The sequence below is a fragment of the Phaseolus vulgaris genome, chromosome 9 (genome assembly GCF_051622355.1).
Source record: "Phaseolus vulgaris cultivar YP4 chromosome 9, ASM5162235v1, whole genome shotgun sequence".
Classification (NCBI taxonomy): Eukaryota; Viridiplantae; Streptophyta; class Magnoliopsida; order Fabales; family Fabaceae; genus Phaseolus; species Phaseolus vulgaris.
In genome coordinates, this window is record NC_143506.1 from 15,799,227 (window position 1) to 15,825,336 (window position 26,110).

The following is a 26,110-nucleotide window of genomic DNA, read 5'->3' on the forward strand; positions in this document are numbered from 1 at the left end:
TAATCCAAAAAAAAAAAAAAAAAAGATAAAAAAAATAATAATAGTAATATTTGGAGCACGTGGTGAATATTGTAGAGTACGACGTTGACAAACAAATTAACATGGCTCAACCTTATTTCCTTTTGAGCTCATGTCTCTTGTTGGTGGACCATACACTTAACACAGTGCCACTGCCACTTAATTAATCCAGGTTTGATCACAATGCTTCTCAATATTGTTTCTGTACCATTTATCCATTATCTCAGCCAACACTATATCAATGGCGGCGACAATCTATTTTGTTCTTCGGTTATGATTCACCAAATTTTGAATCAACACATCATTATGTGTAGTAGTGGTGTAGGATATCTTTGAATGTATAGGATAGGAGTAGTAGTGATTATTTTTATGGTGATAGTCAATTACAAAATGTAGCTCATGAATGAAATATTTTCTTTCATATAACACATCCATGATGATGATAAGTAAAATTATATATTTATAAGTAATCCTTTTGATGATTTTATAAGTGTAATAAATTTTAGATGATTATGATATTATTTAAAAAATAAATTTTTGAGTTTACTTATTTTTATAAAAGTAACTTATAAAATTAAAATTTACACATTCTTATATAATATTAAATTAAATATATTTTTATATTTAATTGATGTGAAATTTTGAACGTCAAAAACTTTTCATCTACAGTAACAAAATGATCATAGAGATATTCATAATTTGGTATTGTGAATTATATTGGTCGGTTCAAAAACGTCAAGGGCATTGTAAAAAGATGGAAGGAGTCAATTGTTCTTTATTAAAATAAAAAAAAATGCTTTCGCACGGGATTTTGTAGACTTGTCTTTTTCATGACCTATCTTTTCTATGGCACCACTTTCGGAACGTGGTCCTACTAACATCATTTGACCCGTTCGTTAAAAAATTACGAAAACTATAATAACATGTTTGAGAACTTACTAAAAATAAACCCATTTATTTATTTTGAAAACCTAAAGAAGAACTTCAATTACTTAAAACATAATTTTACGTCTTTGCTTTGAAATCAACTGACATTTCTCTTCTTCATAATTCTCTTCTTCCTAATTGGACAATTTATTCAATCCTATGTGATTCACATGGTTGTGTTTATCTGTAATATATAGTTTGGCTATACATATAATGAAATATTTCTCAATGACTGTGCACATTTAAATTATTACCATTAAAAAATATTTATATAGGTTATTCTAGACATTATATATTAGATATATAATTGATATAGATGTAGTGGATTTAAAAAGTTGGAAATTTTCTATATCAGATTACAACATATATAAAAACTAATGTTGTATGTTATACACTTATTAAATCAGCATAAATGACTTTTTTTTTTACATTTCTCTAGTTGACGAAAATTAATTCAGAAATGAATACTACATCAGTTTAACTCACAATTTGTGGTATATAGTTTTTAACATTGATTTTTGTCAACATGTAAAAATTACTTTTTTTATATAATAATAATTTATACCTATATAATGAGGACTCATCTTTAAAATTGTTTTTATGTAAATAATTTTTTTATTTATTTTATCTTTATATTAATATTTTATTTTAGTTATCTTATTATTTTATAATTACTTAAATTTAAAACTAAAAAAATAGTTAATATTAATTTTGAAAGAAACTGTTTCAAAGGCATTACATTTATTATTTGAAAAGAACAAGTCAAATTTAACTTTGAGTTGAAACGTGGTTTGATGGGTGTTACTTTAACTTGACAAAAAAACACAATAAAAAAAAACTGAGAGAGAAGTGTGAGAAAAGGAGACTGAAACAAAAAAAGAACAAAAAGAAAAAGAAGTTGAGAAGAGAAAAGAAAAGAAACATAAAAAAATGAATGTAAATAACAAAAAACTTTTAGTTTATTTTTTCATTCTCACCAATCTAAAGGTATTTTTTATTAAACCAATATCATTATTGTTTATTTTATTCTAATCAATCAATGCAGGTTATATAAATTTTGATTGTTTAATTATTAATGTTTCTCGTTTTTATTTCTTTTACTCTGTTTTTCATTTTCCTACAACAAGTAGAGGTGGAAGAGGAAGAAGAAAGATAAATAAATAGAATATCCCAAACCCTTACTTGAATACAAACACTCACGAGCATTCAGATTTTTGCACATGTACAAAGTTTCGATACCCCACGATTGTCAAGCACGCCACATGGATGTTGTCATGACCTTCTTTTCCGTTCAAGAAAAAATTTATAAAGAAATTAAAAAAAATGAGTGATGATGAAAGACTTATGACAAGGAACACTTTGATTGGACCGCCACCATAAGTTTTGTAAAATATATTGATGTTATTGTTGATGTGGGCGTCGATGAAGGAGGATGGGTTCATTTTGACGTCCCGAAAAGAGGGAATACATTAGAAAATAGATATTTTCTCAAGGTTTGTTGTCAGAGTTTTTCATCTTTTTTTTCATTATTATATTTTTTTTAGCTTTATATTAGTTACAAATCAAGATTAGTGATATGTAAGTCCTCACAGTGAAGCAGATGACGTAATTGCTTTAATATAATTATGTTCATTGGGTTATAAATTTGAAATTGTTTAATATATATTTTACTGTAACTTAATTATGAAAATTGTATGTTTTTAAGAATGATATTATAGTTTAGTTTAGTTTTGAAGACTGTTTTTCCAATGGATAAGTATTAGGGATGACAATACGAGCTGACCTGTCCCTGCGTAATGAACACGGATTGATTTCTCTGTCATGCCCCCGCATAAGGGTTAACCCACGGGTTAGCCCGCATATAGTTTTTTTTTAAGAAATTCAATGAAAATGTTTGTTATTGAAAAAATGAATATAAAAGAATTCAATAAAAATATTTACTATTTTTTACATTGTTACTAAAAAATTGAATAATTATAAAAAAATTAATATAAATTGATTATAATTGAATAAAAAATTGAATATATGTTTGCTACTAATATAAAACATCAAACGTCATTATTCTTTTCTTCCATTTCAAACATAGTAAAAAATCAATAATTTAATTAAGATAAAACATCAAACATCAATATTCTTTCATTTCAAAATATACTCAAACATCAAACAACAACACCACTACATTAAATATAGTCAAATAAAAAACATCAATATTTTTCCATTTCAATGACATTGGATGCATGTTAATATATTCCTCATCCATTCCAATCCAATTTGCAAATTAAGATCCTGTCGAAAAATATAGAATAAACATATAATTAAAATTAATGATACCAATAAATATATCCTACTCCCACAATAAACAAGGGAGAAAGAAATGATTGTTCAACTAGTTCAGTGCAATTTGAAAAAACATTATCTACAATCACAGAGTCTCTTCAAGAAAGGCACCAAAAATTCACTTTTCAACACTCTCTTCAATCACAAAGTCTCTTCAAACGCCCTTACAGAAAGGCAACGCAACTTACCTGGTTCCTATTATCATGTAAGTTTAGTTTTGTTCACAATGCATTTTCCCCACCCATCTTAAACTCCTCTTAAAACCTTAGATATGAGACTCGTTATTTTTTTTTCAATTTATCTTTTTTTTGTCACATCAAATTCATATCATACCTACAGAAATGATCCTGTCGACAACTGGAACGTGGAGGAATCGCTTTGTAGCACTCTCTGCCCCGTCTACGCGACTGAGTTATCTGCAAAATCACCCTCAGAACCTTCTCTAGGATCTCCAAACGCGACCTGCAAAACACACAGACGGCGCCTCTAGCGGCCGTTTGCACTCCGACGATCAAGTTAGATCACAGAACCACCAAATGAGAAAAACTAGTAGTGTGTGTGAAAACTCTTCCTCTCTCTCTTCACTCTCACCCTAATTCTGTTTTATTGCACCGCCTGCATCTGGGCCTAACAGAATTCTGTTAGGCTTTCTGGCATGTGTCAGAACCCTGTTATGCTTTTCTGCGACAACGTACCTCCAGAATCAGTAGAGTGTGAGTGTCTGTGCGTGTCCGCGCGTCTCTGCGCTTGATTGCGCTTGTCTGTACCTTTAGTGGTACGAAGTACACCTTTATCTGGGCCGCGCCCCTCTCAGATGGTGACACGTGGAGGTATGCAACTCACTTCTAACCATTCACGTGTCACTACTTGAAGGGCTCTAGCGCTTCTCTTTGTGCGCCTAAGTTATTCCCTTGCGGAGTAACTTAGGATATTTCTTCCACCTGGGTAAATCGCATACTGATGAGCATATATTTATTCACACTTAATAGCCTTAATCATAGATTATTGGACTATAATAATTAATAAATCCATTGTTTTAATTAATATTCTTATAATTGGGTTTATTTAGGCCTTAACTATTATTATTGTTAATTTTGTGTTTTTAGGGTAAATGATCTGAAGCATCTACCTTTGTGAATGGGCCAAATATGCAAAAGTCCAAGTTGCTTCTTTGAATCAAAACAGAAAACAAATTCTGTTGGAGAAGAAAGAGAAAATAAAAGCTACAAGATTCCAGAAACAGAATTGGAAGCAAATCTTCTGCAAAATAAAAAGAATTATGGAAAGTGGAAACTGTTTACAAAATCTAAACTGCAATATTTTCCCAAGATCCTTGGAGCAGAAAAGCCTTATAAAAGGACACAAGCATCAAGTAGAAAGAGAGAGAGTTTCATAGGATTTTCTTAGTTTCTTTTCTTATTTGTAATTCTTTTGCCTCCGCATGGAAAGCTAAACCTTTTGGTTGATTCCTTTGTGATTCCCCATTGAGTTCTGAGGTTTTGATCAATAAAAGTTTCTATTTTTAATTCTCTATAGCAGTTGTTTTTATTGTCTAATCTCCTGGAAAACTAGTTTTTGTGAGAGGTTGTACTTGAACGCATGATTGAGAGTCTTCCTTATCTTAAACTTTGGTTTCTTAGTTAGTTCGTATTGTTCTAATTAATTTCTTGGGCGCATGATTCAAGAGAGAGGAGATAAGCATTCCCATGGAGTATACGCATGGAACAAAGTGGGTATTGATTAAACCGGTAGACGCATGCTTTACTGGTGAGCTTCAGTTGAATTAGGTTTGGCGCATGTTCAATTTAGTTTAGCTCTGCTGAGGATTGAGAAAAGAATAATCTTTAGAGAGCCTGTGAAGAATTCATTGGTGGAAGAACTTGGGAGTCAATCTGCATTCTTAACTGATTCAAATCATCATTTATATTTTCTTGCTAAGCGATCACAACCCCTATTTCTTTACTATTATTGCTAATTTTCATTGTTTGCAGATAGGTTTTGAATTCTATTCACTGAAATTACTATTGGATTCGTTGGGAGACGACTTGGGGTCATCTGACCACAACTATATTATCATCTCTCTAGTGTTAGACAAGTCTACGCTAGAATCATATTAATTTGACAGCAAAACGACAGCTATCAAATTTGGCGCCGTTGCCGGGGATTCCAATTTGATTTTGGTTATCAGGTTTTTCTTCTTATCTGTATAATTTTATTTTTTTTCCTTCCTAATTTTTTTTTTTTGCATATTTAAATTTTGTTTTCTTCTTATTAGTTTTTATTTATTTAGTATACCCTAAAAAACAAAAAAAAAAAAAAATTAAAACTAAAAAATCTAATATTCAACCTTTTTTTTTCTTATTTTTTTTATAAACGAAAAAAATAAAAAAAAACGAAAAATTAAAAATTAAAAAAATATAATATTCAGAACATCTTTTTTATTTATTTATTTATTTTATCTCTTATATATATCTTTTTATCTTTATTTTGTTTTGATTTGTTTTTATTTTATTTCCTTATATCTTTTATCTTTATTTTGTTTTGATTTGTTTTTATTTTATTTTCTTATATCTTTTATCTTTATTTTGTTTTTATTTGTTTTTATTTTATTTCCTTATATCTTTTATCTTTATTTTGTTTTGATTTGTTTTTATTTTATTTCCTTATATCTTTTATCTTTATTTTGTTTTGATTTGTTTTTATTTGATTTTGTCTCTTATATCTTTTATCTTTATTTTGTTTGTTTTTATTTTCTTTATCTATATATATATTCTGTTTTTAGTTATTTTTTTTGTCATTCTTTATTTATTTTTGTTTCTGTTTTATTTTTATTATTGATCTTTTTATTTTTCCTATTTATTCATTTTTACATTTTTTTTTCTTGTCATTTTTTTAAGCATTAAGTGTAGCAATTACATTAGTTTTTTTTAGAATCTTGCATTTAGGGTAGACACTTCAGTTGTTACTCTTTGTTTTTTTTTAAAAAAAAAAATTAAAAGCAATTCAGGGAAGACTCTGGCTAGGAAAGACTTGGTATTTAAGTTTGTCCATTTGTGACTCACCTCTCTTTCTTGGGAGTTGACTTGGGTTGTTTCCTTTTTTTTTTAAAAAAAAAAAGATTTTGCTCTAAGAGGTCTAATAGAATATTCAATTGAAATACATGTCTAATACAACCTCGTCTTCTAGTTCATCACCAACTACTGTCGGAAGTCCTAACTCTGGAATTATGGACGAACGGACCCTCAGAGAACTTGCTGCTCCAGATGTTTCCTTCCAAACTATGTGTATCCAATATCCAGATGAGCAATGTGAGCTTAAATCTGGTTTGATACACTTGCTGCCTAAATTTCATGGCCTTGCAGGTGAAGACCCGCATAAACATCTTAAGGAGTTTCACACAGTGTGCACCACCATGAGGCCAGCTGAGGTCACAGAGGAGCACATCAAGCTTAAAGCATTCCCTTTTTCACTCCAAGATGCAGCTAAAGATTGGCTATATTATTTGCCGGCAGGATCAGTGACTAATTGGGAAGGGTTGAAAAGAGTGTTCCTTGAAAAATTCTTTCCAGCATCCAGAGTCACATCAATAAGGAAGGAAATATGCGGGATCAGGCAACAAGATAGAGAAAGTCTCTATGAATACTGGGAGAGATTTAAGAGGCTATGTACAAGTTGTCCATACCATCAAATTCATGAACAACTTCTAATACAATATTTTTACGAGGGTCTGATAGCTATTGATAGACAAATGATAGATGCTGCCAGTGGAGGAGCTCTAGTTGACAAGACGCCAGCCGCTGCAAGACAATTGATTGAGATCATGGCTTCTAACAATCAACAATTCCAAACACGTAGCAACTCTGCAGCACCTGTTCGTGGAGTTCATGAGATGACAACCAATTATGCAGCTGATCATGCTCAGATGAAGGCACAACTAGACGATCTCACATCCATGATGAAGCAACTAACTATGCCTCAGATGGTTGCAAGGGTATGTGGAATTTGCACCGCTAACCATGCCACTGATGCTTGCCCCACTCTTCAAGAAGTTGAAGGAGGAAACAATGTTGAATGTCCTCAAGCTTATGCTGCAAACATCTATAATAGTGGTAGACAGTCTACTAGTTTTCCCTTCAATAGTAGACTATCTAACCCACCTCAGCAACCATTCAACCATGATTTGTCCACCAATAAGTATAATCCAGGTTGGAGGAATCATCCGAATCTTAGATGGGGTAACTCACAGCAACAACAACCATCCCCACCACCAACTTTTGTATCAGAAAAAGGTGGATCTTCTCTAGAGGATGTAATAAAGCACATGGCTGAAGTTAATACGCAATTCCAACAGAGAACAAGTGAAATAGTACAAAGAACAGATGAAAGAGTACAGAGAACAGAGGTAAGCATTCATAACTTGGAAAATCAGATTGGTCAGTTAGCCACTCTTATGAATGAGATGAATTCCAAAGGGTCTGATAAGCTTCCCTCCCAGATAGCCATCAATCCACATAATGTTAGTGCCATCACTCTGAGAAGTGGTACACAGTTGCAAGCACCTGTGCAAAAATCCACCAAAGTAGACGATCAACTGAGATCGTCTAACACCTCCAACATTACTACTACTCCAGAAAATGATGATCAAAGAAGGGTCAACACAAGGAATAATGACATGGATGCTCCTCCTAGACCGTCTCATGAAGTTGATATACAAGGAGAAAATGTTAGTCTCGATAGACCATCTATTCCTCTTCCTTTTCCACAAAGAGTTGTTCAGACGAGCAGAAAAATGGAAAAAACTGACAAGGAGATTCTCGAGACATTCAGAAAGGTTGAGGTGAACATTCCTCTGCTAGACGCTATTAAACAGATTCCTAAATATGCAAAGTTTTTGAAGGATCTAAGCACACATAAAAGGCGTCTTAAAGGGAACGAAAAGGTAAACATGGGAAGGAATGTTTCTGCTCTAATTGAAAAGCCTGCGGTAACAATTCCTGAAAAATGCAAAGACCCAGGCACTTTCACCATTCCTTGCGTAATAGGCAATAACCTATTTGAAAATGCGATGCTTGACTTGGGAGCATCTATAAATGTTATGCCTTTATCTGTGTTTACTTCTTTGTCTATTGGTCCTCTTAAACCCACAGGCATAGTCATTCAGCTCGCTAATAGAAGCACAGTCCAACCTACAGGGCTTATTGAAGACGTCCTTATTCAAGTAAATAAACTTGTTTTTCCTGCAGATTTCTACATTTTGGACATGGGTGGAGAAGATTCAAATTTTGGTTCAACAACCATCATCTTGGGCAGACCTTTCTTGAAGACAGCCCGCACCAAGATTGATGTTCATGCAGGCACACTGACTATGGAGTTTGGAGACAATTTAGTCCAGTTCAATATCCTAGACGCTATGAAACACCCAATTGAAGATCACTCTGTGTATCATCTTGAGATTTTAGATGATATTGTGGATGATAATGTGTTTGATTTTCTAGGTTTTGTAACTGATGTAGATGTTGTTGATTCACACTTAGCAACATCAGATGATATCAACCATGATGAATTGCAGGTTGTGAAAGTTTCTCTCAGCACTAGACCAGTACCGTCCATCATCCAACCGCCATCACTTGAACTGAAGCCACTTCCGGATCATCTTAAGTATGCCTATTTGGAAAAAGGGGAGCAACTTCCAGTGATTATTTCTACTTCTCTAACTGATGAACAAGAGCAGAAACTGTTGCAGGTGATTAGAGAGCACAAAAAAGCCATTGGTTGGACGTTGGCAGACATTCCAGGTATCAGCCCTTCTATTTGTATGCATAGAATTCTACTAGAAGAAGAGACAAAACCTATGAGACAACCTCAACGCAGGCTTAATCCCCAGATTCTTGATGTGGTGAAGAAGGAGGTCACTAAGCTGTTACAAGCTGGTATCATATACCCTATCTCTGACAGCACATGGGTGAGTCCGATTCAGGTTGTTCCCAAGAAATCTGGGATAACAGTGATAAAGAACGAGCATAATGAACTTATTCCTACTAGAGTGCAGAACAGCTGGAGAGTTTGTATTGACTACAGACGCTTGAATCAAGCCACTCGGAAGGACCACTTTCCCCTTCCTTTCATTGATCAAATGTTGGAACGTCTAGCAGGTAAAACACATTATTGTTTCTTGGATGGTTTCTCTGGATATTTTCAGATATGTATAGCACCAGAGGACCAACATAAGACCACTTTTACTTGCCCATTTGGAACCTTTGCATATAGAAGGATGCCATTTGGCCTATGTAATGCTCTGGGAACGTTTCAACGATGCATGATGAGCATATTTTCTGATTTAATTGAGCATTGCATAGAGATTTTTATGGATGATTTTAGCCTGTATGGTTCTTCTTTTGATGATTGTTTGGCTAACCTGGTCAAAGTACTTGACAAATGCATTGAGAATGACTTAGTATTAAGTTATGAGAAATGTCATTTTATGGTTACACAGGGTACAGTGTTGGGTCACATTATCTCTGAGAAAGGTATTCAAGTAGATCCTGCTAAACTGAATGTTATCTCACAACTACCTTATCCCTCTTCTGTGAGGGAGGTTAGGTCTTTTCTTGGTCATGCAGGATTCTATAGACGGTTCATCAAGAATTTTAGCAAAATAGCATTACCTTTATCTAACTTGCTACAAAAGGATGTATTGTTTGATTTTGGAGAAAGATGCATAGAGGCATTTGATGCCCTTAAAGCAGCACTTGTGACACCTCCAATTATAAAAACCCCTGATTGGACACTCCCTTTTGAGATCATGTGTGATGCCTCAAATTATGCACTTGGAGCTGTCCTTGCACAAAGAGTAGATGGTTTGTCACATGTGATCTATTATGCCTCTAGAACGTTAGACGCTGCTCAGTCTAACTACACCACCACGGAAAAGGAGTTGTTGGCTATTGTCTTTTCCTTAGATAAGTTCAGATCGTATCTCCTAGGATCCAAGGTGGTTGTTTTTACTGATCATGCTGCCCTGAAATATCTCTTAAAGAAGACTGACTCAAAACCAAGGTTGATTAGGTGGATGTTGCTGCTCCAAGAATTTGACTTGGAGATTAAAGATAGGAGTGGGGCATGTAATCATGTTGCAGATCACCTTAGTCGAATTGAGAAGGAACAAGATGCAGAGCCCATCCATGATGATTTCCCAGATGAGCATCTTCTTATAACGGAATCAGTAAACGGTCCAACCAGAGCATCTAATGCATATTCTAAATTATCTAGCACATCTGAACTTATACCTTGGTACGCTGACATAGTGAACTACCTTGTTGCTTCTGTTTTTCCACTATTGGCAACTAAGGCACAAACTCAAGAGCGATGCCAAATACTATGTCTGGGATGACCCATACTTATGGCGTTTCTGCAGTGATCAGATCATACGCAGATGCATTCCTGACCAAGAGATCCCATCTGTGCTAAATTTTTGTCATGCTTCATCTGTTGGAGGACACTTGGCTGCACAACGTACTGCAAGAAAGGTACTGGATTGTGGGTTCTTTTGGCCAACCATTTTTAAAGATGCATGGACCGTCTCATCCACATGCGAGAAGTGTCAAAGAGCAAGCACTGCCATCTCCCAAAGACAACAGATGCCCCAGCAACCCATGCTATTTTGTGAAGTCTTTGATGTGTGGGGTATTGATTTCATGGGTCCCTTCCCTATTTCTTTTGGATTCACTTATATCCTTCTTGCTGTGGACTATGTCTCCAAATGGGTGGAGGCAATAGCCACAAGAACTAATGATTCCCATGTTGTTGCAGCTTTTATTCGATCTAACATCTTCTGCAGATTTGGGATTCCTAAAGCCATCATCAGTGACCAAGGCACACATTTTTGCAACAGGATACTCGATGTCCTATTTCGGAAATATGGGGTGATCCATAGAGCGTCCACACCATATCATCCACAAACAAATGGTCAAGCTGAGGTCTCTAATAGAGAAATAAAACGCATTTTGGAGAAGATGGTTAAGCCAACAAGGAAGGACTGGAGTAAACGTTTAGACGATGCTCTTTGGGCCCATCGTACAGCCTATAAAGCACCTATTGGGATGTCTCCCTTTAGGGTTGTCTTTGGAAAAGCTTGCCATCTACCTGTGGAGATCGAGCACAGAGCTTACTGGGCAATAAGGACATGCAACATGGATTATGACAAGGCAGGAGAACAGAGAAAACTTCAGCTGCAAGAGTTGGACGAGATCCGTTTGGAGGCATATGAGAACTCCAAATTCTACAAGGAAAGGACCAAGCATCTACATGACCACTTCATCACTGGAAAGGAGTTTGTTGTCGGCCAGCGTGTGTTAATGTTCAACTCCAGATTAAAACTCATGCCTGGAAAGTTGCGTTCAAAATGGATTGGACCATTTTTGGTCACCCATGTCCACCCTCATGGTGTTGTAGAATTGCAGAGTCTGACATCTACCAATACATTTAAGGTGAATGGACACCGTCTAAAGCTCTTTCATGAGATTCCTCAAGACGAGACGGTGGAAGAGATTACCTTGCAGCACCCGAATTACCCTCAAGCTTGAGGAGGGAGTATTTCTTCCCTTACTTTTATCATACACATATATTAATTGTTTTTACATTGAGGACAATGTATGATTTAAGTGTGGGGGGAGAATTGTAGTTAGGATTTGTTTTACTGTTTTATTTTTATTTTTATTTTATTTTATTCATTATTTATTTTTATTTTTTTTATCTAAAGAAAAAATTATTTTGAAAAGTGATCTAGGGAAGACTCTGGCTAGGAAAGACTTGGTATTTAAGTTTGTCCATTTGTGACTCACCTCTCTTTCCTGGGAGTTTTACTTGGTTTGCTTTCAAATAAAAATTCCTTAGTATTTTTTTGTTTTCTTTTAGCAAACATTTAGAGCATCTAATACAAGCATTATGCATGTTTCTAGATAAATTTTGAGTTTCTTGATCCTTGTTGTGTGGATTTCTTAGAAAAGTTTTGAAAAATAAGTTGGTTATGAGAAATTTAGAGTTGAATCTTTTGTGATAAACTGTCCCAGGTGAGATTTTGAGCTTCATTGACAGATTGTCTAATATTCTTTTTAGTGTGTTTTCACTTGTGTCTGCTTATACTCTAGAACTTAGCTTGATTCTTTGTTTTACAACTGTGATTTACGTGCATGAACTGATATGATAGAGGCATTCTTTTGTTTAAATTAACCCACTAGCCATATTAGCCTACCTTTATGATAATCCATTTGTTAGCCCCTTGAGCCTATAACCTTTTTCTTATTTTTAACCCTCATTGCAAGCCTCAAAACAAGAAAAACCATGTTTGTCCCTACCTTAGAAGATAAAGGAGCTTTGAAATCATTTGGGAATAGGTTTTTGAATAAGTGTGGGGGTGTATGTCATTTTCATAGTTTACCTCTTCAGTTTAAAAAAAAAAAAAAAGGGATAGAAAAAAAGAATACAACAAGAAAAAGAAAAGCAAAGCAAAATAAACAAAATAAGAGTAGATCTTCTAATACATTGGATTGACTATCTACTATATGATAAAAAATTATATCTTGAAATAAAAAGAGGAGTCATAATACTTACACTTGTTTTTAGACTTATCCTTCATTGCTCCTTTGTTTTTCTATGGTTTTTAAGCCTATTTTCCCACTTTTACCTACCTTTACCTTAGCCCCATTACATCCCTTATAAAGTCCTCTTGATCTTTGATTGCATATTTTTCAATGGTTGTGAATATTAGAGTCCTGCTAAGCATATGGTAGTGTTTGTCTGCATGGGTGCTGAGTGTAAATACAAACCTAAACACTTAAGAGTTAGAGAGCATTTGGTGAGAAGTTTATCAAATTTTGATTCACCTTTGAATTCGATTACCTACTTGTAGTTCAATTCATAGGATTCCATTCACGCTGGTTTTGATTCCTTGATTGTCTTGAAAATGTATCATGCTGATATAGTTGTTCTGGTTTGCTGCAGTTTAGTTTTCATTATTTTTCCTTTTAGCTTTCTAAATATTTGTAGAGTGTTTTGCCCAGGAGTGCAAAAAGGATAAGTGTGGGGGTATTTGATGAGCATATATTTATTCACACTTAATAGCCTTAATCATAGATTATTGGACTATAATAATTAATAAATCCATTGTTTTAATTAATATTCTTATAATTGGGTTTATTTAGGCCTTAACTATTATTATTGTTAATTTTGTGTTTTTAGGGTAAATGATCTGAAGCATCTACCTTTGTGAATGGGCCAAATATGCAAAAGTCCAAGTTGCTTCTTTGAATCAAAACAGAAAACAAATTCTGTTGGAGAAGAAAGAGAAAATAAAAGCTACAAGATTCCAGAAACAGAATTGGAAGCAAATCTTCTGCAAAATAAAAAGAATTATGGAAAGTGGAAACTGTTTACAAAATCTAAACTGCAATATTTTCCCAAGATCCTTGGAGCAGAAAAGCCTTATAAAAGGACACAAGCATCAAGTAGAAAGAGAGAGAGTTTCATAGGATTTTCTTAGTTTCTTTTCTTATTTGTAATTCTTTTGCCTCCGCATGGAAAGCTAAACCTTTTGGTTGATTCCTTTGTGATTCCCCATTGAGTTCTGAGGTTTTGATCAATAAAAGTTTCTATTTTTAATTCTCTATAGCAGTTGTTTTTATTGTCTAATCTCCTGGAAAACTAGTTTTTGTGAGAGGTTGTACTTGAACGCATGATTGAGAGTCTTCCTTATCTTAAACTTTGGTTTCTTAGTTAGTTCGTATTGTTCTAATTAATTTCTTGGGCGCATGATTCAAGAGAGAGGAGATAAGCATTCCCATGGAGTATACGCATGGAACAAAGTGGGTATTGATTAAACCGGTAGACGCATGCTTTACTGGTGAGCTTCAGTTGAATTAGGTTTGGCGCATGTTCAATTTAGTTTAGCTCTGCTGAGGATTGAGAAAAGAATAATCTTTAGAGAGCCTGTGAAGAATTCATTGGTGGAAGAACTTGGGAGTCAATCTGCATTCTTTACTGATTCAAATCATCATTTATATTTTCTTGCTAAGCGATCACAACCCCTATTTCTTTACTATTATTGCTAATTTTCATTGTTTGCAGATAGGTTTTGAATTCTATTCACTGAAATTACTATTGGATTCGTTGGGAGACGACTTGGGGTCATCTGACCACAACTATATTATCATCTCTCTAGTGTTAGACAAGTCTACGCTAGAATCATATTAATTTGACAGCAAAACGACAGCTATCACATACTCTCAGGAGAACGCCGGGTGTGGCTGGTCTAGGCACACTCACCAAGCGTCGCCCTCTACGTAACGACTTACCCTTCACGGTACCGTGCACGTAATGGGTTGAGGGAATCACCAATCACTGACTGGTATACTAGTTCCCTCAGGCCACTCTCGTGCACGATTCCCTGAGGTGTGCTCATGCGAGGTCCATGCGTAACGCTCTCGCTGGGAACCTCAGTCCCAGTTTAACTGCGTGTAGCACGAGAGCCCGATGACCATGCACCCGATGACTGATCAGTTCTCTATTGCTTCTCGCGTTCTGCCCCCAGGCGTTCATCGAGGAAACTGGTCTGTTGGTGGCCACTTGGTTGCTGACCACCGATCACCGTTCTGGGTGATCTGTCCCCTGACTTCTCTGCCGCCTGATCTGTCGGTGGTCACTTGGTTAGTGACAACCGATCACGTTCACCCCGATCTATCTGTCACCTGGTCCACGTGTTACCCTGCGAGTGGTCCACGTGGTTCTCTGCTGCTGACGTCATCGACTACCGATGACCGATCGGATCACAAGCCCCCCAGTCTCGAGCCGTGAACTCGTTCTCGGCGAAGAGACTAAGTGGTCGTGCCCTCAGTCCACGTGGCAAGTGGGACCGCATCACGTGCCACCTCACATGCTGCTTCTTTAACGTTAGGACTTCCTTCCTTAATCTCGCGACATGTGGCCCCATCGACGGCCAGCGTGGTGTGTCGCTAGCGCTTCTCTTATTCAAATAGGCGCGCGCCTTCACTGTTTCTTCATCTTCTTCAATCAACTCTTAGACTTCTTGCGAACTCTCTCTCTGCGCACCCATCCTTCTTCAAGTTTTCTGCTTCTAAACCTCTCGCGATCACCCAAAGGTATGGTTTTTCTTCTTCCTGGGTCTATTTAGGTTATTTTTACCGATTGCATTTATCTTTCTCGTTATCATGCATTCATCTTCTCTGTTTTCCCTCACTCGACCCGCGCTAGGGTTTTTCGCGTTCTTGCTCTGATTTCTGCTTCTCCTTCTTCCTCTTTTCACCTGGGCATTTCTTTCTCCTTTCCCTTCTCTGTTTTCACCGAACCATTCATCATTCCCTCTTTTTCCATTCATTCTGACTTTTCGTTTTTCCTCCATTGCAGCTATCTCGCGATGGCTCGCTTGAAACAAACCGCACGCATTATTGTCTCATCTTCTGGTGCACAGCCTTCCGCAAGTGCGCCAGCTCCACCACCACCCGTTGCAACCTCCTACCATGACAACGCCAGGGTCTACGACTGGGCCCCCCTGGCGTTGCAACCTCCACCTTACTGCCCGAGGGCCACCTCACATCCCTGCTGAGCAACAACCCCGATGAGCCTTCCTGCGCCATCGACAGGGAAAACGATTTCAACATCCAAATCCGCATTCCTCCTCGAGGGATGCCCATCTGCGCGGACGATAGGGCCACCAATGGGGTGCCCTTCGTCTTCATCTACTCCGCCATCTTCAAAAGGTTGAAGCTACGCCTGCCATTCACCTTTTTCGAGAAGGAGCTGATGATGGAGTTGAACGTCGCGCCCTGCCAACTCCATCCAAATGCCTGGGCTTTCATCCGGGCATTTGAAATTCTCTGCAACTACTTCGGGCATAACGCCTCCGTGGATGTGTTCCTCTATTTCTTCGAGGCGAAGAACCCTGGGGACAGGTCCTGGGTTAGTCTGAACGGGGTTGTTGGACGGGTGCTCTTGGGCCTGTATCACCAATCCTTCAAAGATTGGAAGGGCAGGTTCTACATGATATCTGCCACCCCACAAAGTCCAACGTTGCTCGAGGGGTACCCCCTCTACTGGGTTCCTGCGGTTGAGTTCAAGAAACCCCGGGACCTCGAAGCCATGGCCCCCTACGAGCGCGAGCTATGTAGGCTGTTCCTGGGGGCCAAGTACAACTCTGCTCGCCTCATCAAAGATGAGTTCGATGTGTTGGCCCTGAAAAAGTACATAGGTAGCTCTTCCTCTTCCACCTCTTAGGATACTTGCACATTCTCACGCATGCTTGCATACATTTTGACTTACTTGCGTAACTAGGCCGTCTAACTTTTCCTTTTCCCATCGATGTAGATTCAATGTCAGGGAAGGACAGGAGAAAGGCTTTGCTGGAGCTTGCCAAACTTCGGGGGACCAAAGGGACTGGCTCCTCTTCTTCCACCACCGAGCCCATTGCAGCCCCTCCTCTCTCGGTCGCGCCAGCTGAAGGCCCCGAGCAAGGAAAGAAAAGAAAGAGATTGGTGAAGGCCTCTGCTTCACCTGCCACTGCTGCTGTTCCCTCAACCGAAGAGGAGAGCTCTGGCTCTCCTCTTATACATCGCAAGAGGAAACTGCCAGCGGTTGAGGGGGCCTCATCTCTTCAACCTGGGGAGATCGAGGTGGTGGAGGTAGAGGAAGGTTCACCCCCTCCTCCCTCTACTCAACCTGCCCCAGAGCCCACGTGCCTTCCTTCTCCCTGCCAACAGCCGCCTCCAACTTCTCAACCATCATCTCCCCCCCAGCAGGCCAATCTCTTGGTCCATCTGCTCCTCCTGCTGGGGGTGCTTCTGCTCATCCGGGGGGTCTCCCGCCACCACTGCCAACCTCCACTGCTACTGCTGAATGTGGTGGGTCCAGCTCGCGACCAAGCGTCTCGGGGGCAAGCCACGAGAACTTCAGCCGGATCATCACCTTGGTTCGACAACTCATCAGCAACCGAGAGCTCGTCGAATGGAACGGTGATGAGGTGGACATGCACCTGGCTAGGCAGATGGTGCTCTCTTTGGAGTTTTCCACCTAGCACCGCAAGCAAATAGCCCTGAAGAAGAGGGTAAAGGAGCTTGAGCATGACAAGGAGTCACTGCGAAGTGACTTCGAAGCTGCCCAAGGGTCCGTAGATCTGATGCAGGGCATGGTGGAAAGAGCTAGGAGGGAGTACCTAGCGCAGGTCCAAGAGACCATCAAGACTGAGATCTTGATGGGGCAAACCGTCAACTCTCTGGACTGCGAGGTGGTGCAGTTGCGGGCCGAGACCTCCTCCCCACGCCAACTGAACTCTCAATTAGTGGGGGAGCTCGAGTCCACCAAGGAAGCGGCCGCTGCTGGAGAGAAGAAACTTGAGGAGGTGGTGAGCAAACTATCTGAAGCCAAGGTCCAATTGGAAGAAGCTGCCTCTTCCCTTGCTGCCCTTACCACCGAGAAGAATGCTGCGGAGGCCTCAAGGCAAAAACTGGAGGCGGAGAAAGCCGATCTGATGAACGTGGGTGCTGACGCCCTTACTGACGGATTCGAGCTGGCACTCGAGCAAATCCGATGCGTTTTCCCAGACTTGGACCTCTCGCAATTTAGCATTTATCACGAAGTGGTAGACGGAAAGCTCACCCCTCCTCCTTGATCTCTTCTTTTTTTTGTAAATTTATACTTCTGCACAACTTTTTAGTACTTGGAATTTGTATAAGACTTGGTGTGAATACATACTCGTTTCAGCTTATAAGCTTCTTCTCTTGTATTTTTCTTGAGCTTCGCCTTTCCTTATGCACACGACTAACTGTTAGCTAGCTTAGGTTTAGCGCGATCTTGTACTCTTCGATCTTGGCCTCTACTTTGATCGCGACTAACGACTTCCTTAGCCTTGTCTTTAACAGCCCTTGTGCGCTGCTTTGTACCACTAACCAATCACTGACGACTCGTCAGTGATCGTTCTTCGATTTTCACTTAGCTTCTCTGTCGCTCTAGCGCTAAGTGCATAGAGGACTTTGACATCGATCGCTCGAGGTGATGCCTCGTTTTGGGGAAAGAAAAGTGTTTCTCGCTAACCCCTCTTACCTTCCCCAAGGTCATCACCCTTCAGCGGATTGGGTCGTTCATTCTCTGCCTCACTCGTGGGGTGAGAAGGGTTTCGAACTAAGAGCCTTACTGGGCCAATATTGGTGTATGCCAAGTGAGTAAGGACATTTGTCAAAATCTTTCCTTTCCCTCTCTTGGTCTTACTAGCACCTCTGGCTTTTCAAACCCTAGTCGCCTGCACTCACACCTGGGTGAGGAAGACCTAGATCAGTGCCAGTACTTGCGCCTAGGGCGAGTAAGGCCTAACCGATCACCTGCACTTGCGCCTGGGGCAAGGAGGATTTTAACTTTAATACTTGCGCACACTTGATATGCTGGAAATTTTTTCATTGGGTGGCCTCGTCAAAAACCCTCCTTAGGGAAAAGAGTGCCCCCTTGTCTGTTCAACTGTTCACACTATATACAAAGCATGTATCTTTAGCGCGAGAACGCAACTACTTTACAACTTAACTGAAGTAAAATTTTAAGTGGGTGGCGTTCCACGTTCTGGGGATTGCTCCTCCCTCCAGAGTTTCTAGCCGATAAGCTCCGTTCTCCAACGTCTCAACCACTCTGTACGGGCCTGTCCACTTTGGAGACAACTTGTTCTCCATCTCATTCTGATGAGCCTTTCTCACCACCAAATCACCTTCCTGGAAGCGCCTGGGCCTCACCTTAGAGTTGTGCCTCCGTTCTACTCTTCTCTTTACGGCTTCAGCACTGACTCTGGCTTCTTCTCGCACTTCGTCCAGTAGGTCGAGATTCACCTTTCGCTCTTCATTGGACTCTTCAGCAATGAAGTTCAAGAATCTGGGGGAGATCTCCTGTATCTCCACGGGGATCATGGCATCGGTCCCGTAGACAAGGCTGAAGGGTGTCTCATGGGTGCTGGACTGTGGGGTGGTATGATAAGACCATACGATTCTGGGGATCTCCTCCGCCCAGCCTCCTTTAGCCTTGTCTAGTCTTCGCTTCAGCCCCCTGAGCAGTACTCGGTTGGCCGACTCCACTTGCCCATTGGTTTGCGGGTGTTCCACTGAAGCGAAAACCTGCTGTATCTTTAACTCCTCACACATCTTCCTCAGCTGATGACTCGTGAACTAGGTGCCATTGTCGGAGACCAACCTCTTGGGTATTCCGAAACGACAGACGATGTTCTTCCAGACGAAGTGCTCGACTTTCTGTGCGGTGATGTGTGCGACTGGTTCTGCCTCCACCCACTTGGTGAAGTACTCGATGGCCACGATGAGAAACTTCATCTGCCTTATCGCCAGGGGAAAAGGTCCTAGGATGTCGATCCCCCAATGGCCACGGGCTATGGATGGACCTCAACTCCTCAGGAGGTGCCTTGTGCCAGTCCGCGCGAAGTTGATACTGTTTGCAAGCTGAGCAAACCTCACGCAGTCTTCCTTCAGCTTTGGCCAGTAGTACCCCGCGCGGAGTATCCTGCCAAAGCGCGACCACCTACGTGGCTTCCGCACACCCCCTCGTGCAGCTCAGACATAAGTCTGGTGCATTGCTCGCCGTGCACGCAGATCTGCACAGGGTGAGAAAATCCAAATCTAAAGAGGTTTCCATCAATTAGAGTATACTTACTTGAGCTCCTCTTTATCCTTTTTGCCTCCGCCACGTCAAGTGGGAGTACACCATCTTCTAAGTATAATTGGTATGGCGTTATCCAGGCGTCGGGTTCCTTCACCGCGCGGACCTCCATCGACTCATCGATCTTCGACGGTCGCGCTCTCACCCTCGGTGCTTTCAACGTTTCTTGAGTCAACGACCGATGACCGATCGTTAGGCGCTCCATTGATTTGTACACATGAAGTACCTGGTTGTCTGACACGAACGCACGCGGTACCTTCAAGGTCTCCTGAATGACGGTCCTCTGCTTCCCCCCTTTGCCTGAGCTGGCCAGCTTGGCAAGCAGGTCTGCTCTGGCATTTTGCTCTCTTGGCACGTGCACCAATTCAAACTCGGTGAAGGACGTCTTCAGGAGCTGTACATACTCCAGGTAGGCTGCCATCTGGGGATCCTTTGCCTGGAACTCCCCTGTAACCTGCCCGGTGACTAACAAGGAGTCGCTTTTGGCCAGCAGGTTTCTTGCTCCCATTTCTATCGCTAGCAACATTCCTGCGATCAGGGCTTCATACTCCGCCTGATTGTTGCTAGCCTTGAAGGCAAAGCGGAGGGACTGCTCGATCAGTACCCCGTTTGGGCCTTCCAAAATGACTCTAGTGCCGCTCCCCTGCTGATTAGAGGAGCCATCCACCGATAATACCCATCGGAAATCTAAACCTTCTGTAGGTGTCGGGATCGACGACAGCTCGACTACAAAGTTCGCGAACACTTGCCCCTTGATCGGTCCTCGGGGCTCGTACTGAATGTCAAATTCTGACAATTCCACCGCCCACTTGACCATCCTTCCTGCTACGTCAGGTTTCTTCAGCACGTTTTGGATGGGCAGATCTGTCATTACCACCACTGTGAAGCTGTGGAAGTAATGCCTGAGTCTCCTTGCTGAAAATACCACCGCCAGGGCAGCCTTCTTGAGGGCCTGGTATCTTGTTTCAGGGCCTTGCAGCACCTTACGCACGAAGTACACAGGCCTCTGGGCCTGGTCTTGCTCTTGCACTAGGACTAAGCTGACTGCTCTCTCCGTCACAACGAAATATAGACGAAGAGGGATGCCCACCTGAGGTTTACACAAGACTGGTGGGCTCGCCAGATACTCCTTCAGTTTGATGAAGGCCTCCTTGCACTCCTGTGTCCAAAGAAATCTGCTGTTGCATTTAAGACACTGTAAGTACGGATGACCTTTCTCCCCTCCAACGGACATAAACCGGGATAAGGCTGCCAAGCGACCGGTGAGCTGTTGCACCTCCTTCACCGTCGTCGGGCTCCTCATTGCCACGATTGCTGCGCACTTCTCTGGGTTAGCTTCGATTCCCCGCTCTGTTAAGAGGAAACCCAAGAACTTCCCAGCCTCCACGCCAAAAATACACTTCTCAGGGTTGAGCTTCAGCCTGTACTTGGCGATGGTGGTGAATAGTTCCTCCAGATCAACTGCATGATGCTTCTTCTCTTGGGACGTGACCACCATGTCATCTACATATGCTTGTACGTTCCTTCTCAGCATGGACGAGAGCACCCTATCCATGAGTCGCTGGTAGGTAGCCCCCGCGTTCTTTAATCCGAATGGCATGACCCTGTAGCAATAGCAAGACCGTTCCGTCATGAACGCGGTCTTGCACTCATCCATGGGGTGCATCCTGATCTGGTTATACCCTGAGAAAGCATCCAAGAAGCTGAGTAGCTTCCCCCCTGATGCGCTATCAACTAGGGCGTCTATACTGGGTAAGGGGTAGGAATCTTTGGGGCATGCCTTGTTGAGATCAGTGAAGTCCACGCACATTCTCCACTTGCCGCTTGCCTTCTGAACCAGTACCACGTTCGCTAGCCACTCGGGGTACTAGATCTCTCTGATGTGCCCTGCAGCAAGGAGCTTCTGCGCTTCGTCGTGGATCACCTTCCTCTTTTTCTCGTTGAATTTCCTTCGCCTTTGTCGCACAGGTCGAACCTTAGGATCCATCGACAGACGATGGCAAAGGAAATCGGGGTCGATTCCTGGCATGTCGGACGCTGACCATGCAAAGGCACCCATGTGCCTCTCGATAACACCAACGATCAGCTTTCGCTCTTCTTCAACGAGGGATCCCCCCAATCTGAACTTTTTCCCCCTGATGTCCACTTCGACCCATCCTTCAGCTGGGTGGGGCCTTTTCTCATTGACGATGACCGCCCTCGCGATACCTGACTCGCGAGGAGCGATCGCGCCTTCCTCTTCTTCTTCAACCTGAGCTACCTGGGAGCCCCCCACCGTAGCGTTGTCCATCCTCTGAGCGCCCTGTGTCTCCCTAACCACCGATCGCTCTTCGCGCACACCTGGTGGTGGTGTCGTGGTTACGTGACATACGCTTCTCTTTTGCTTGAGGCTGTTCTCGTAACAGCGTCTAGCCTCAGCTTGATCCGACTTGATGGTTATTACGGTCCCCTCCATCGACGACAGCTTCAGCTTCATGTGCCTCGTTGATGGTATTGCGCCCAACCTATTGAGGGTTGGCCTCCCCAACAAAATGTTGTACGTAGAAGGGGCGTTCACCACCAAGTACTTTATCCTTTCGGTGCGGGCTGTCGTTCCATCAGTGAATGTTGTCCTCAGCTCAATGTACCCCCGCACCTCTACCTGATCCCCTGCAAAGCCGTAGAGACACCCGGTATACGGCCTTAGTTGATCAGGGGACAACTGCAACTTGTTAAACGTCGGCCAGAACATGACGTCTGCCGAGCTTCCTTGATCTACGAGCACTCGGTGCACTCGTCTTCCTGCCGTGATGAGGGAAATGACCACATGGTCGTTGTCGTGCGGGACAACGTCCCGTAGGTCAGCTTTCCTGAAGACAATATCTACTTCAGGGTAATGGCTCTCATTTACCGAGTCTACCGCCATAACCGACCGAGCGTATCTCCTTCTCTGTGACGCGGTGCATCCCCCACCAGAGAAGCCTCCCGCGATTGTTTGCACTTCCCCGTGCATAGGGACTTCATGCTGCTGTTCTCCAGCCTGGGATCCCGACGCGCGATCACCCTGCGGCTCACGCAGGTAATCTGCCAGGAATCCAGACTTCACCAACTCTGCCAGTTGGTGTCCCAACGCCAAACAGGAGTGGAGTGTGTGGCCAAAGGCCTGGTGAAACTCACACCACTCATTCTTCTTTCTACTAAGTACCTTATCTGTATTCTCCGGTACGCGTAGTCTTGCTGCTACAGCAGGAAGGGCGATGAGATCCGCCAATCCCACCATGAAATTGTATCTTGGGGGTGCATTGTTCTCCCTTGCACGCCCTCTGCCCTGGTCCTTGCCTGGTGCGTAGGGACGAGATTTTTCCTGCACCTTTTTCCCCTCCTTGGCCTCATGCACCCTTGCTTGCTGTTGTGGTTTCCCTTGCCCTCCACGCGGTCTTGGTGGTGCAACACTCACTCTTTTCTCAGAAACCTCTGTTTCTGCCACTATGTGTGTCACCGCGCGTCGTCGGATCTCTGCAAAGGTGCTGGGGTGGCTCCTGATGAGGGACTCACTGAAGGGACCAGGCAGCACTCCCTTCTTAAACGCGTGCACCAGCATATCCTCATCCTTGCTGGGCAGTCTAACCACTTGTGCTCCAAAGCGGTTGAGGTAGTCCTTCAGCGACTCGCCTTGGTACTGTCGTACATCGAACAAATCGTATGACACCACTGCGGGTGCTTTGTTGACGATGTACTGCTCAGTGAAAAGCTTTGAAAACTGAGGGAAAGATGTGATATGTCCTTCTGGTAAACTCACGAACCACTCCATGGCGATTCCGCTTAGTGTGCTCATGAACATTTTGCAGTACACAGCGTCTAAGCCCCTAGACAACATCATCTGGGTGTGGAACGCTGTCAGATGCGCCTCCGGATCTTCTACCCCTGTGAACGACGCTTTCACCCCCACCAGGTTGGGAGGCACCATGGTTCCCATGACTTCAGGGGAGAATGGCATGGGGAACGCTCTTGGAGGCGACGGTTGCCTCGACACCCTTTCGTCAACCGCGTGTTCCCTCTGTGCCTGCAACGTCCTCCTCAATTCTTCATTGACGCGATTCAGCTCGTCGTTCCTACTCTGCGACGCAGCCAACTCCGCTTGCATCCTCTCTTGTTCAACTCTCGACGCTGCGGCGTTGTCCTGCAGCGTGCGCACCATCTCCAGGACCTGCGCCATTGTCACAGCTCCTTCGTCAGCAGATGGTGCAGGTGATGGCTGTCTGTTTCTTGGCATCTTTCCCTAGCAAAGAACTTGGAAAAACCTTGGTAAGCTTCAAAAACTGCGGTGTATATGGGACCACGATTCACTCGGGCCCCACAGTGGGCGCCAAATGATCCTGTCAACAACTGAAACGTGGAGGAATCGCTTTGTAGCACTCTCTGCCCCGTCTATGCGACTGAGTTATCTGCAAAATCACCCTCAGAACCTTCTCTAGGATCTCCAAACGCGACTTGCAAAACACACAGACGGCGCCTCTAGCGGCCGTTTGCACTCCGACGATCAAGTTAGATCACAAAACCACCAAATGAGAAAAACTAGTAGTGTGTGTGAAAACTCTTCCTCTCTCTCTTCACTCTCACCCTGATTCTGTTTTATCGCACCGCCTGCATCTGGGCCTAACAGAATTCTGTTATGCTTTCTGGCATGTGTCAGAACCCTGTTATGCTTTTCTGCGACAACGTACCTCCAGAATCAATAGAGTGTGAGTGTCCGCGCGTCTCTGCGCTTGACTGCGCTTGTCTGTACCTTTAGTGGTACGGAGTACACCTTTATCTGGGCCACGCCCCTCTCAGATGGTGACACGTGGAGGTATGCAACTCACATCTAACCATTCATGTGTCACTACTTGAAGGGCTCTAGCGCTTCTCTTTGTGCGCCTAAGTTATTCCCTTGCGGAGTAACTTAGGATATTTCTTCCACCTGGGTAAATCGCATACTCTCAGGAGAATGCCGGGTGTGGCTGGTCTAGGCACACTCACCAAGCGTCGCCCTCTGCGTAACGGCTTACCCTTCACGGTACCGCGCACGTAATGGGTTGAAGGAATCACCAATCATTGACTGGTTTACTAGTTCCCTCAGGCCACTCTCGTGCACGATTCCCTGAGGTGTGCTCATGCGAGGTCTATGCGTAACGCTCTCGCTGGGAACCTCAGTCCCAGGTTAACTGCGTGTAGCACGAGAGCCCGATGACCATGCACCCGATGATTGATCAGTTCTCTATTGCTTCTCGCGTTCTGCCCCCAGGCGTTCATCGAGGAAACTGGTCTGTTGGTGGCCACTTGGTTGCTAACCACCGATCACCGTTCTGGGTGATCTGTCCCCTGACTTCTCTGCCGCCTGATCTGTCGGTGGTCACTTGGTTAGTGACAACAGACACTATAGTGATATATTTGTACACGGGTTTCACCCATTTCACAGGGTGAAACCCTAGATTCTATTTATTATAACATATAAGATTTTATTTATGAGGAGGTTTACCTTGTTCCAAAAAGGAGGAAAAGTCACTACTAAGGAAGACTTATACTCCATTTGCTCTCGTCAGGAAGAGATTTACTTTCCGAGTGGGAGCAACATTGCAACCACCAGAATCCAGGACAATCACAAAATTCAAGGTTAAGTTACATTTCGTGATTTCTTGATATATTGTTTTTTATAATTACCTTCATCACTAAATATAAATTATTAATTATATTGTACAGACAGAATAAGCTGAAGCTGCACATCGAAAAAGAAAATAATTTATTAATTAGAAATAGTAAAGAACTTGTATATATTTGTATCTCATCTTCATTCCAATACAATAATGAAAATATTCATACTCACATTTGTACGCATCTAAACATTTATTAAATATTTTTTTTACCAAAGATAAAAATTAAAAAAATATGATATTATCAATAATTTGATGTAAAAATAATATTTTTTATTATATTCAATAATAAATATATAAATAGATTATAATTGCATAAATTTTGAAAAAACATAGCAAAGAAATGAAAAAGTGTTTTATTAAAGAAATAATAATTATCAAATTATATACAATTTGTACGATATTGTACGCAATTATATGCAATTAATTTAATAATGATAGAATCCCATGAT

At 41.7% G+C, this 26,110-nt stretch overlaps 1 protein-coding gene across 1 annotated transcript; it reads left to right on the top strand.

The window, feature by feature from the left end:
- Nucleotides 1-6,502: 6,502 nt before the first annotated feature.
- On the top strand, nucleotides 6,503-11,864 carry LOC137822240 (uncharacterized). Its single transcript, XM_090295660.1, has 4 exons — nucleotides 6,503-7,640; nucleotides 7,683-10,215; nucleotides 10,631-10,733; nucleotides 10,869-11,864. The coding sequence occupies exons 1-4, from the start codon at nucleotides 6,509-6,511 to the stop codon at nucleotides 11,862-11,864; spliced, it is 4,764 nt and encodes a 1,587-aa protein (XP_090151786.1). The 5' UTR covers nucleotides 6,503-6,508.
- The last annotated feature ends 14,246 nt before the right edge of the window (nucleotides 11,865-26,110 follow it).